The sequence below is a fragment of the Pelophylax lessonae genome, assembly GCF_965119305.1.
Source record: "Pelophylax lessonae genome assembly, chromosome: 7".
Lineage (NCBI taxonomy): Eukaryota > Metazoa > Chordata > Amphibia > Anura > Ranidae > Pelophylax > Pelophylax lessonae.
Genome location: NC_138774.1, coordinates 263392639 through 263406559, shown reverse-complemented (window position 1 = coordinate 263406559; position 13921 = coordinate 263392639). Strand labels below are relative to the sequence as shown.

The 13921-nt window shown below is 43.0% G+C and overlaps 1 protein-coding gene across 1 annotated transcript in view; it reads right to left on the bottom strand.

Annotated features, from left to right (window-relative positions):
- The window catches only part of PSMB7 (proteasome 20S subunit beta 7), a 118830-nt gene that overhangs the window by 18544 nt on the left and 86365 nt on the right, over positions 1-13921 (bottom strand). Inside the window, exon 6 of the mRNA XM_082263335.1 lies at positions 13131-13189. Coding sequence (XP_082119461.1) covers positions 13131-13189 — 59 coding nt within the window. The remainder of the gene's footprint in view (positions 1-13130; positions 13190-13921) is intronic.

Here is a 13921-nt window from a genome sequence, read left to right as displayed (position 1 = left end):
GGCGACTGTGCAAAGAGTAGAAGAAAATGCATTTCTAGAGCACTGCAAGTGACTAAGCCCAGCAGATAAAATGAAAAAAGAGTCACTAGTGATAAATCAAGAACCAAAAACCTGCAGGAAAATTAAATCTTATGTGCTCAAAAACGCGGCTAGAAAATTAAGAAAAAGTAAAAATACAAAAAACAGAATGGTACACTCCACACAAAACCGAATTTTAATAGAAATCTTAGTGAAAGGCTGCAATTGCTGAATTTGTCCCAAAAAATCACTTTGCTTATTACTGGCTTTTTAGTTCTTTTTAGTTACTATGCCAAAAAAGCATGAAAACCGTGACCCAGGTCTGTGACTCAGCGTCCAATCCAGCAGATCAACCTGATTCAAAAGGATACCTCGGGAATGGCAATGTACATATGTTTCTAAGTTAACCCTTTAGAAACCAATGATACTTAAATACAGGTGCCCAGACTAAATTGAGAAGCCGTTAACTGAATCAGAACTCAAAACTTGCCTTCCAAAATCTTCTTGAAATTTTCTTTTAAAGGTATAAGGCTTTTATATGGTGCATTGTATAATAATTCTTTGCTTCCTGCTTTTTTTGCTATAACATGCAAGCATATGAACAGATATAGATAGATTGTAAGCTGTAATGAGCAGGGCCCTCTAGTTCCTCCTGTATTGAATTGTATTGTAACTGTATTGTCTTCCCTCACACTGTAATGCCTCGTACACACGTACCGATCGTCGGCCGAACGATTGGCCGTCTTTTGTCCAGGGCTGTCGTGTCTGTTGCAAAAGACTGCACACGAATTTTGTCGGCCAACAACAGCCGACTGCAGAAGTGATGTCATGTGATGGTTAACTTTCCGTGTCTTATTTTCTGAGCATGCCCAGTCTTGCAAATCTGCTGTCTGTCGGCCGAATTCTGTACTGACTGGCGAACAATCGGCCGTTCTGGCGTCGGCATACAAAAATTTTAATGCTTGCACGACAGATTCTGTTCGGCCGAAAGTGCGCTGTCGGAAGCATCATACTAACATGCTTACAATCGGCCGACAATCTGCACGTGTGTACGAGGCATTAGAGCCCGTTCACACTATGTCGGATCCGACTAGGGGGTGACCTGTGAAGTCGCGTGCAGCGCGACTTGCACGGACTTCATAAAATGAATGTCTATGCAAGTCGCTCCAGGTCGCCCCGAAGTAGTACAGGACCCTTTTTCTAAGTCGGAGCGACTTGTGTCGCTCCTATTAGAACCGGTCCTGTACTACACTATGGGACACGACGGTGCACTGACAAGTTGTACTAGTGTGAATGGAAACTAAAGCGTTGCGCAAACTGTTGGCGCTTTATAAAAACTGTATAATAATAATAATAATAATAATAATATGTATTAAGAATTACAGAAACTTAACCTTTTTATGTTTTTCTTTCCATGTCTTGCTGTCAATGTACCTCAGCCTGTGCCAAGGGGTTGTTTATGTAAATGTAGCACACTCCTAGATAGGTGCTAGGAAAAGCATAGCGTTTGCTCTGCCTGCTTATCATGAGAGCCTGATCGATGGCTAGGTCTGTTGCATGTGTCCATGTGTGATTCACTTGGTCTGAGGGAGTGTCCCCACTGTATCCAATAAGGGAGCCTGTTAGACAGTGGAGGAAACGCAGCCAGTGACACACCGGCTTTTGTGGCTGTCCCAGACAACAGTGGTGCATCCAGGGATGGTTATAAAAGCCAAGGGCACATGTGACAGGGTGTCTTTGGGCAGGAAGCCAGGTCCCAGGAGGAGGGTGACGGCTGTCTCTCCTCCTGTCAGCAAGGAAGGTGGTCACAGGCGGTCTGCCTAGTGAGCCAGAAGTGTGGTGCTGAGTGATGGCTAATAGTACCAATGGTAGATACATAATGGATTATTGTGTGATGGCTGATAGTACCAATGGTAGATACATAATGGATTATTGTATGATGGCTAATGGTACCAATGGTAGATACATAATGGATTATTGTATGATGGCTAATATTACCAATGGTAGATACATAATGGATTATTGTATGATGGCTAATAGTACCAATGGTAGATACATAATGGATTATTGCATGATGGCTAATATTACCAATGGTAGATACATAATGGATTATTGTGTGATGGCTAATATTACCAATGGTAGATACATAATGGATTATTGTGTGATGGCTAATAGTACCAATGGTAGATACATAATGGATTATTGTATGATGGCTAATAGTACCAATGGTAGGTAGATAATGGATTATTGTGTGATGGCTAATAGTACCAATGGTAGATACATAATGGATTATTGGGGGGGGGGGGGGGGTAATAGTACCAATGGTAGATAGATGATGGATTATTGTGGGATGGCTAATATTACCAATGGTGGATACATAATGGATTATTGTGTGATGGCTAATAGCACCAATAGTAGATACATAATGGATTATTGTGTGATGGCTAATAGCACCAATAGTAGATACATAATCTATTATTGTGTGATGGCTGATAGTACTAATGGTGGATACATAATGGACTATTGTGGGATGGCTAATAGTACCAATGGTAGATACCTAATGGATTATTGTGTGATGGCTAATAGTACCAATGGTAGATACCTAATGGATTATTGTGTGATGGCTAATGGTACCAATAGTAGATACATAATGGATTATTGTGTGATGGCTAATGGTACCAATAGTAGATACATAATGGACTGTGGGTATTGCATGGTAAAGCAGAACCCTATGAAAGTGAAAAGTTTCACAGATAAGAACCTAAGACCTTCAACATTTTATTAGCAATGTATGCTATAATCCAAGCATTGTCCAAGAACCTTTCAAATATGCCAGAGCTAAAAATACATATGTATGTATCACACATGGCACTTGCTGTCTCCCTGGGTCTGTAGTACAGGACATATCAGACTGCAGAAAAAGGATTGTCTTTTTTTTTTTTTTAATTCTTCAGCAGTATTCAAATGCTCCTTTCATTAAACTTGTTTAATTAGAATCCAGCTGCTAATTTGCAAGTCGATACCAGAGGGTGCAGGACAGCCTTCCTTTGAATACTGTCCCTGTGATCTACTGTGCTCACACACTGCCATCCTTCAGTAGCCTCCGCAAGCTTTTCTGACAATTAGTGCAGGAGAAGCTGTATTGATCTTGACAGGGAAAATATTAATCTTCTTCCCGTTTTAATGAACCATAATCTTCAAGGGGGTTTATTCTCTTGCTTGCTGTGGCAACTCGCGACAATGGGTAATCTTAACCACATCCCGCATAACAACTAAATGCAAATAAGATTGCTGCTGTCTGAGAATATACCACTTTGCCCTTCAGAGAGGAAATCAAAACAGTTACAAGTTACCCCTCGTCAACATTATCAGCCTATTTTATGCTGTTTAGCAGTCTGACACCGAGCAAGGTAGCATTGTATTCAGTCTGTCACTATCCATGCGAAGACTACTAAATCATTTTCATTACAGATTTATTGGTCTCAATCAATTTTCTGAGACTGGCAGAAAAGCCCAGTTTAATTAAGCTGCTTCCTATTAATATTCCAGCAACTTCTGGCACATTACAGTAATATTTTTGGTATTGGGTAAGTTATCCAACATGCAACTAAAGGCAATTATTTTTTTTACAAAACTAGCAGCAGAACAACTGGATTGATTTCTTTTTTGGTTATTCCAATAAGCAATTGAACAGATGACTGTAAAAACTTGAATATGACTTAATGAACAGCACATGTGAAAGGTATGGTACTTCGCACATGCGTAGAAGTTAAATCTTTGGAAATATTATGGGATTCCACAGGTCAGTGTTTAAAATAGAGATTCCAATGATCAGAACCTGTACATATGCTGCAGTTTTTCCATTGATAGAAAAACATAGAAGTTTTTTTTTTTTTTTTTTTTTTTTAGCAATGTTTAGCTTCATGTATTCACATTACATTGCTCTGTGAGTCGGTCAGATATTTTCTGTTTTCAATCATTTCAATTTAAATATAAGACGATGTGCATTTTCTACTGCATGTTAAAAGAACAGAAAGCACAAAAGGTAACAATATTTCAACGTTCAGGGTGCACAGCAAACTAGGATGAAAACACTGCTGTCCAGTTCTGGGCAACGGTCCTGAGGAAGGATATAGATCATCCCGAGATATACCCCGGGTAACTATAGACCTAACATTTGTAGTCTGCAAGATTTTGGAGGGGATGTTAAGAGACCACATACTAGACTTTAGTAATGAGAACGGTATTATTAGTAGTAATCAGCACTAGTGGACAACAGGCTTGGCAGTGGCATGCAATGCCAAGCCGCTGCACGCAAAGCCAACAGAATACTGGGTTGTATAAAAAAGGGGATTCACTCCAGAAATAAAGAGATTATTCTCCCACTCTACAAGACTCTGGTCCGGCCACATCTGGAGTATGCTGTCCAGTTCTGGGCACCGGTCCTCAGGAAGGATGTGCTGGAACTGGAGAGAGTCCAGAGAAGGGCAACAAAAATAATTAGGGGAATGGAGGACATCGGCTATGAGGAAAGGCTACAAGCACTGAACTTATTCTCTCTGGAGAAAAGACGATTGAGGGGGGATATGATATCAATGTACAAATACTGTACTGGTGACCCGAGCATAAGGAACAAACTATTCAGAGAAAGGAAATACAATAAGACACGTGGCCACTCACTAAAACTAGAGGAAAGGCGGTTTAACCTTAAAATACGTTAAGGGGTTCTTCACTGTCAGAGCGGTAAGGATGTGGAATTCTCTTCCACAAGCAGTCGTATCAGCAGGGAGCATTGATAGTTTCAAAAAACGATTAGATTGGCACCTTAGAGACCACAAAATACAGGGGTATACAATGTACGGTTAACAGCAAGCGCGCGCGCACACACACACACACACACACATACACACACACACACGGTTGAACTGGATGGACTGATTTCAACCTTACAAACTATGTAACTATGTAACACATGTATTGAACATTATTACTATACATCGGCTAGATAAGTTTGGGGATAGCAATTACTATTAGTGTGGACATCTGCACACACTTGTAGGCTCACACTGCAAGCATAAAGATTTATCCTTGGCCTTGTCGTTTGCTTTAGGTAATCAGCTATGGTACACTACTGATCACTAGCATACATTCGTTACATTGGCTTAGGCACTGGAGCCTAGAATTTTTGACTAAGGGCTCTTTCACATGGTCCGCCTCCGTAGGCGGATCCGTGCTGCTCAGCGGGGATCGATCCGCGATCCCCGCTGAGCCGGCGGATGACAGCTCCGTCTCCGCTTGCAGAGCGGAGAGGGGGGTGTCTCAGCCCCCGCTGCCCTCTATGGGGGATCGGATGAGAGCGGACCGCCTATCCGCTCTCACCCGATCCGATTACTGAACGGATGGAAAATAGGGTTTCCATCCGTCCAGATTTCACGGACGTCGGACAGGATCGGATGCGGATGGCAGCGGGTGTCAGCGGAGGTGTCTCCGCTGACATCCGCTGCCCCATAGAGCTGCAGGGAGGATCCGATCAGATCCGCCTAAAAAACTGACAGGCGGATCTGATCGGATCGCCCGTGTGAAAGAGCCCTAAGAAGTCAAAATTACTATGCTACTTTCTTTTAGCAACACAAAAAAATCGGGTATGATGGCGCTCCCGTTTTTTTGTGTTGCTATTCTCTCCACCCAGTTGGGATCTGGGTTAGGGTAGGCAGCAGCCCGGACTTGGACGCGATATTCAAGGTGGACCCCCTTGGGACATTGTCCGACCCCATTATCCCAGCCCCGCCGTCTGACCACCGCAACCACAGCGCCAGGACTTTTTGTTTATACTTATTGCTACTTTCTTTTAGCCAGTTGTGTACATTGGGCATACTAAAGCTGGCATAGATGGTGCGATTTGCTTGCAGGAAAGAAAGTCGCTCAAATCCCCCATCAATACCTCACACAGAGCTATTGCGTTCTCCCTTGGGGGAGGGGGTGGTGTGGGGAGCCGTCCCTCCTGGGGAGAACACAGGGATTATTGTTCACAGCCACAGGCAATAATCGTAAAAATCCAGCATGCTACTTGTACTCAAGTCGATCGATGGATCGACTTCAGTATCATCAGCCTGCCCATAGATGGTTTGATTCTCAGCTGGTCGCCGCTAACTGGCTAAGATTCAAACCATCTATGGCAGCCATTAAATGGACCTAAAGCAACAACCCCCCCCCAAAAAAAAAAGAGAAAAAAGAAGGGAACCTGAACTACCTTATATTGCTCTATTCTTCCTCTCTAGTATTGGCTAGGAACTGATCTGTTACAGGGGAGCCAAGAGTGGCTGTAGAATAGAAGGGTCTGAATTATAAATACTTCATATAACCATATTATGGTTACAAAGTATTTAAACTAGCTTTTATGTGTAGATCAAAGAAGATTCTTTTGATCTGCATATAATGTCAAATGAAGCAACCTTGCAAATAAAATATCTAATTCCTAACTACTACTTCCCCTTAGCTATATTTTTCCCACTAATTTTTTTTTTTTTATTAACTTTTTGTTTTGCAGTGACATGTAACAAATACATAATTCCAAGTACCATTGTCTTCATAGCTTTAAAGTGCCCAAAGTGATTGTAAAGCCTAAAGGTTTTTCACCTTAATGGATTCTATCCATTAAGGTGAAATACCTTCTGTGCTGCAGTTACCCCCAGAGCCCCCCCCCCCCTCTTTCTTACCTGAGCCCGATCTGATTCAGCGATATGCACGAGCGCAACGGCTCCAGCCACTGTCTCTTACCTCATTGGACAGACTGATAGTAGCAGGAGCCATTGGCTCCCACTAATGTCAATCAAATCCAGTGACACTGGAGCGGGGAAGCGAGGCCGAGTCCTGCTATCTGTGTCAATAGATGCAGCAGCAAGACTTGGGAGCCGCTTTCCGTGAGCGCACCCAATATAAAGGAGAGGCCTGGAGCGCCAGCGAGGCACCCCAACAAATTGGGCTCGCGGTTGCTCTGTGCAAAACGATTGCGCAGAGCAGGTAAGTATAGGCATGTTTGGTATTTCTATTAAAAAAAAAAAAAAAAGAAGATGAGGGTTTACAATCCTGTTATTAGGCGTAAACTGTGTCATGTAGTCACTCGATGTGTACTTTCTTCAAACTGCTAAAAAGACTACTTTAAGATTTGCAGTGTAGTACAGCTACCACTGCTACATTTATAATAGAAACCAGTGCAGATGTCTGTGCCGCCATTTAAGGTTGCCTGTTTACAAAAACGAAAATCTGCACCTGACTTTATCAAGGGTCAAATTATCTCAACTACACTGAACAAAATTATAAAAACGCAACACTTTTGTTTTTGCCCCCATTTTTCATGAGCTGAACTCAAAGATCTAAGACTTTCTATACAAAAGGCCACCCTAAGGCACACCTGTGCAATAATAATGCTGTCTAATCAGCATCTTGATATGCCACACCTGTGAGGTGGATGAATTATCCTGGCAAAGGAGAAGCGTTCACTAACACAGATTATTGCCTCGTACACACGTTCAGATAAATCGTACGATAAAACTCGCTTTCGACCTGATCGCACGATAATCTGATCATTAGTACATAGCTTTCGACAGCCGACCACGACAGTTCGTCCAACAAAATCCGAAGGGACAAACAGGAAAATTTCTGTCGTACGATAGCCTAACGAACGACAATTGTTTAATCAGTACACTATGCGTCCACTAAAAATTGTTCAACAAAGACTGCGCATTATCAGAAACACTAAAATAGCACGGAAAAAGCCTGGCTGCCGTTGTTTTTGTTTTGCGCCATCTGATATGTAGCTACGCAACCAGGAAGCTTTACCAGAATCGTACGAAAAAAATACTACGTTTATATGCATTGTTGAATTCAATATTAGTATCATGCAACAAAATGCGAACAATAAGTCGTCCGATTATCTGAACGATGAGTACGAGGCATTAGACAGATTTGTGAACAATATTTGAGAGAAATAGGCATTTTATGTACATAGAAAGTCTTAGATCTTTGAGTTCAGCTCATGAAAAATGGGGGCAAAAACAAAAAAGTGTTGCATTTATAATTTTGTTCAGTGGAAATATAGAGTTGAAGCATATAGGAATTATTTACATAAAAAAAATAGACTTGTATGCAACCCAAAGCCTTGTGATCTGCCCATCCATGTTATTTTGATAGCAATACATGAATCACAGAGGAGGGGATATCTAGCACAATCTCAGTATTTGCGGATGATACTAAACTAAGCATGCCAATATCTTCTATGCATAAAAATAATGGGGTGGGCAACTACATGGCAGATGAGGTTTAATGTTGAAAAATGTAAAGTAATGCACTTGGGCGTCAGAAACCAGAAAGCAAGCTACTCACTAGGGGGGGAACCTCTGGGTGAGTCTAGGATGGAAAAGGACTTGGGGGTACTGGTAGACAACAGGCTTGGCAGTGGCATGCAATGCCAAGCCGCTGCAAGTAAAGCCAACAGAATACTGGGATGTATAAAAAAGGGGATTCACTCCAGAAATAAAGAGATTATTCTTCCACTCTACAAGACTCTGGTCCGGCCACATCTGGAGTATGCTGTCCAGTTCTGGGCACCGGTCCGCAGGAAGGATGTGCTGGAACTGGAGAAAGTCCAGAGGAGGGCAACAAAAATAATTATGGGAACGGAGGACATCAGCTATGAGGAAAGACTACAAGCATAGTTACATAGTAGGTGAGGTTGAATAAAGACAATAGTCCATCCAGTTCAACCTGTGTAGGTGTGTGTGGCTGTTATCTCACATAGCCCTGAATGTTCTGATCCTTGAGATGTACGTCTAAGAGTCTTTTGAAAGCCACCATACTTCCTGCAGAAACCACCTCTTGTGGTAGAGAATTCCACAATCTTGTAGCCCTAACAGTAAAGAACCCCCACGTTGCCTGAGGTTAAAACGCTTCTCCTCTAATCGCATTGTATGCCCTCGAGTACTCATGCAATCCCTTCGACTGAATAGCTGTTTTTCTATGCCGAGATCACCATTGAGATATTTATAAATTGCTTTCATGTCCCCTCTCAGGCGTCTCTTCTCCAGGGAGAATAAATCAAGTGATTGCAGACGCTCTTCATAATTAAGGTCCTCCAATCCCCTAATCAGTTTAGTTGCCCTTCTCTGGACTCTCTCCAGCTCCAACACATCCCTTCTGAGGACTGGCGACCAGAACTGGACAGAACTGAACTTATTCTCTCTGGAGAAGAGACGATTGAGGGGAGATATGATATCAATGTACAAATACTGTACTGGTGACCCGAGCATAAGGAACAAACTTTTCAGAGAAAGGGAATACAATAAGACACGTGGCCACTCACTAAAACTAGAGGAGAGGCGGTTTAACCTTAAAGTACGTAGGGGGTTCTTCACTGTAAGAGCGGTAAGGATGTGGAATTCTCTTCCACAGGCAGTGGTATCAGCAGGGAGCATTGATAGTTTCAAAAAACTATTAGATGGGCACCTTAAAGATTACAACATACAGGGGTATACAATGTACGGTTAACAGCAAACACACACACATCATAGGTTGAACTGGATGGATGGATGTCTTTTTTCAACCTCACAAACTATGTACAATACTGGTGAATCTGCCATTCCGTTAACTGCCCTGAATACCACCTACTGACCACTCTGTAGATATCGCCTTTTGCAAGACCTCCTTTGCTTAAAAACTGTACCTATTCCTAATGCACTTATAACAGTTAGAGCCAAGGAAATATACTTATCAAAAACAAAATGAAAATGTAGAACTTAATAGCATAGACCCTACTCAAATTATTCAAATGAAAACTAACTACATAAAAAGTGATCAAAGTGCAAAGTGTAATATTATTTTGTTCATTAAGTATCCAAATAAACCACCTAAATTAATGTAATTGCTTTGTCTAAAGTTCAATCTATCTTCAAAGTGATTGTGTATATAAAATGCAAAAGTGTATTTACAAAAAGTGCAAAACAAAAAGTTTGTTGCAATATTTCACTTCACTGTTACCGTGATGACGCCTTCATAACCAACTAGCTAGCTTGGCTGTACTTCTCCTGTGGATCATAGGAGTGCAGTTAGTTTTGCACTCCTGTGACCCATTTCCTGCAGAGAGCGGGCTGAAGTCCGTTCTCTACTGATGTCACAGAGTCGGTCCAAGCTCGGGCATCATGACCATAGAGTTGGGATCCGCCCATATGCCTGGATCGGCACCCAGCACAGCCTCTCAGCAAGCCGCTGACAGCCTGAGCCAGCTGTTCCCGTCCCCTCTACAGCGAAGTGCTCCAGAAAGCAAGGAGGGGGCAGAGCAGAGAGCTGCTGATGAACAGTCAACAGCTCTCTGCTCACGAAGATGTGAGAACGGTGTACGATCGCTCAGTTCTCAGTGTTTGAGGCATTGGGGGACAGATGCAGCATCGGACCGCCACTGCATCCACCTAGGTATGAATAAAATGAATAAAAACAAAAGAAACCCCATACATCTCTTTTAGGAGCCAGTTTGAAGTTTTATCCTATTAGGTGCTGCACTTTCCCATTTGTTTAATGTTTTCTGAATGACAATTTAAAGTATGTGGAGGAAAAAAAAAAGTTAAAAACAGCGCTACACCTAAAATTATCCAACTCCTAATACAATAGCTGTAATATTAGTATTAAAAAGTATATGCAAAAATAACACTAACATTATCCTTACACCTACACAGGATAAACAATATACGACCCCTTTTTTACAGGAGCTTTACGCTGCATCTTCCTGCAATGTAGCTACAAGTTTTGCAAGCAATCCATTGTAGCAAGATCTCATTGCAGTTAGGTAAAGCAACAGCTTTTCTTTCTTTTTTATGTGCAGCACTCTTGTTTAAAGATCTGGTCAGTATGCTGTCCAAGAGAAATATTTAAGAACATGGTACAAAAAAACACTACGCTCAGCACAGGCTTTAGAAACGAATGGCTGATCTTCTGCCCAATACAGCTTAGTCTTTGTGAAACATTTACACTGAAGGCATTAAGATATTGATCTGTATTGACTACTTTTTGTATGTGTGACAGCTTGTCTTCATGATGTAACTTACCTGAGCAGTAACAATTGCTCAGAAGACTGCTAATTTATGTGGTCAATAGGAGATAGGATCTCGCAGGCAGAGGCAGATATGTGATATTTACATTCTCTGCTGGCTTATTGAAGCTGCTCTATTCTTCGTTTTACTAACTACAAGTACAATTGTTGCACTTTGTTTTGTTACATATTTGTATCTGTGTGTGCAAGTTAAAGCGTTTTGCTTTAGAGCCCATTCACATTAGCGCAACTTGTTAGCCTGACAAGTCGCGGCCCATCGAGCAGTACAGGAACTGTTCTAATAGGAGCGACACAAGACGCTCCGACTTAGAAAAAGGGTCCTGTACTACTTTGGGGCGACCTCGGAGCGACTTGCATAGACTTCCATTATGTGAAGTCCCTGCAAGTTGCGCCAAAGTCGCGGTGCACGCGACTTCACAGGTCGCCCCCCGAAGTCGGATCGCCTCAGTGTGAACCGGCTCTTATGTCTTTTCTTTATTAAAAGGGCAAAAAAGTAATTTTGTGTGTAAAATGATACTCCCCTGTGCACATCAGTTTAGATACAGCACTGCCACCTTTGGATATTTACCCTAAGTGCCGGTTCACACTAGGGCGACCTGTGAGGCGACCTGGTCGCCTCACAGGTCGCCTCCCATAGGGAAGCTGCGGACCCGTTCTAATAGGAGCGACACAAGTCGCTCCGACCTAGAAAAAGGGTCCGGAGCTTCTTTGGGGCGACCCGGAGGCGACTGCCATAGACTTCAATGTTATGAAGTCCGTGGCGGCCGCTCCGAGGTCGCGGCGCGCTGCTCGCACCGCGACCTCGGAGGTCGCGGTGCGAAGTAGCATCACTGCAATGTGAACCGGCGCTTAGGGTCCTTTTACACGAGCGCTCCGATCAGATCCGCCTGTCAGTTTTTTAGGCGGATCTGATCGGATCCCCCTTGCATCCCTATGGGGCAGTGGATGTCAGCGGAGATATGTCCGCTGACATCCACATCCGATCATGTCCGTGAAATCCGGATGGAAACCCTATTTTCCATCCGTCCAGGGGATCGGATTGGATAAAAGCGGACACAGGTGGTCTGCTCTCATCCGATTCCCCCATAGAGATGCATGGGGCTCTGACACCTCCCTCTCCACACACAGAGCGGAGAGGGAGGTGTCACCAGCCTGCTCAATGGGGATCTGCGTTTTCCATCCCCTGCTGAGCAGCACGGATCCGCCTATGAAGGCAGCTCGTGTGAAAAAGCCCTTAGGGTCCTTTCACACGGGCCTAATTCAGTTTTTCAGGCGGACCTGATCGGATGCTCCATGCATCCCTATGGGGCAGCGGATGTCAGCGGTGACATTTCCGCTGACACCCGATCCGATCCTGTCCATGAAATCCAGGCGGATGGAAACCCTATTTTCCATCCGTCTGGCGGATCAGATGGGATCGGATGAGAACGGACAGGCTGTCCGTTCTCATCTGATCTCCCCATAGAGAACAGCGGGGTCTGACAGCTCTGTGTGCGGAGACGGAGCAGTCATCCGCCTGCTCAGCGGGGATCAGTGGATCGATCCCTCGCTGACCAGAACGGACTCCGTCGGCGGTTGCACCCGTTTGAAAGGACCCTATCTTAGAGTGTTTTTTTTTTTTGTTTGTTGGTCTTGATAGATCTGAATAAAGGGGCCCCAAAGTAAAATCAACACCAGGCATGCCTACTACATTCTACTGAATATGAAGAAAATCTAACCACTGTGTGTAAAACAGACAACTTCAATGAAAGAATCCCTTGGGATTTGTCTCTAGTTGTCAGAAAAAAGACCTGTAATGGGTTTTTGAGGCTTGTAGGCCTGTGTAACCTTGCATTAGAGATCCATAGAGTAGAAGCCATTCTGGAACAACGGCTATCATTCCAGTCAATCAAGTAAGGAAGATTAAGAGGCAGGTATTGATTGAGGTTTGAGTCAATGTGACCTATTGATCCAAGACACAGGACAAGTAAAATAGACAGCTGCATAAAAACCAAACACACATTAGGTCACATACCTCCAAATCTGGTCTGTAACGGTCTTCAAACACAGCCATTGCAGCCAGGGACCCGGAGCCTGCAAAAAAAAACATTTTATTATTGAATGTTAAATATTATTCAACACTACTCAGAAAATAGACTTCTTGTGTTGTAGATGGTTTCATTTGTTTTTACATCTAATAGAAATTCTAATGGCATATTTCCACATTTTGACCTTTATATCCTTGATGCACATTATTAAAACACCATACATGCACACACTATATTATCAAAAGTATTGTGACGCCTGCCTTTACATGCACATGAACTTTGATGGCATCCCAGCCTTAATCCGTAGGGCTCAATATTGAGTTGGCCCCCCTTTGCTTCAACTCTTCTGGGAAGGCTGTCCACAGGGTTTAGGAGTGTGTCACCCTTCTTCCAGAAGCACATTTGTGAGGTCAGGTCAGTAGTATTGAGTTGGCCCCCCTTTGCAGCTGTAACAGCTTCAACTCTTCTGGGAAGGCTGTCCACAAGGTTTAGAAGTGTGTCTATGGGAAAGCTTGACCATTCTTCCAGAAAAGCATTTTTTTTTTTTTAGGTTAGGCACCGATGTTGGACAAGAAGGCCTAACTTGCAATTTCCGCTCTAATTCATTCCAAAAGTGTTCTATTGGGTTGAGGTCAGTCAAGTTCCTCCACCCCAAACTCGCTCATTTAAGTCTTTATGGACCTTGCTTTGTGCACTGGTGTGCAGTCATATTGGAAAAGGAAGGGACCATTCACAAACTGTACCCACAAAATTGGGAGCATAACATTATCCAAAATGT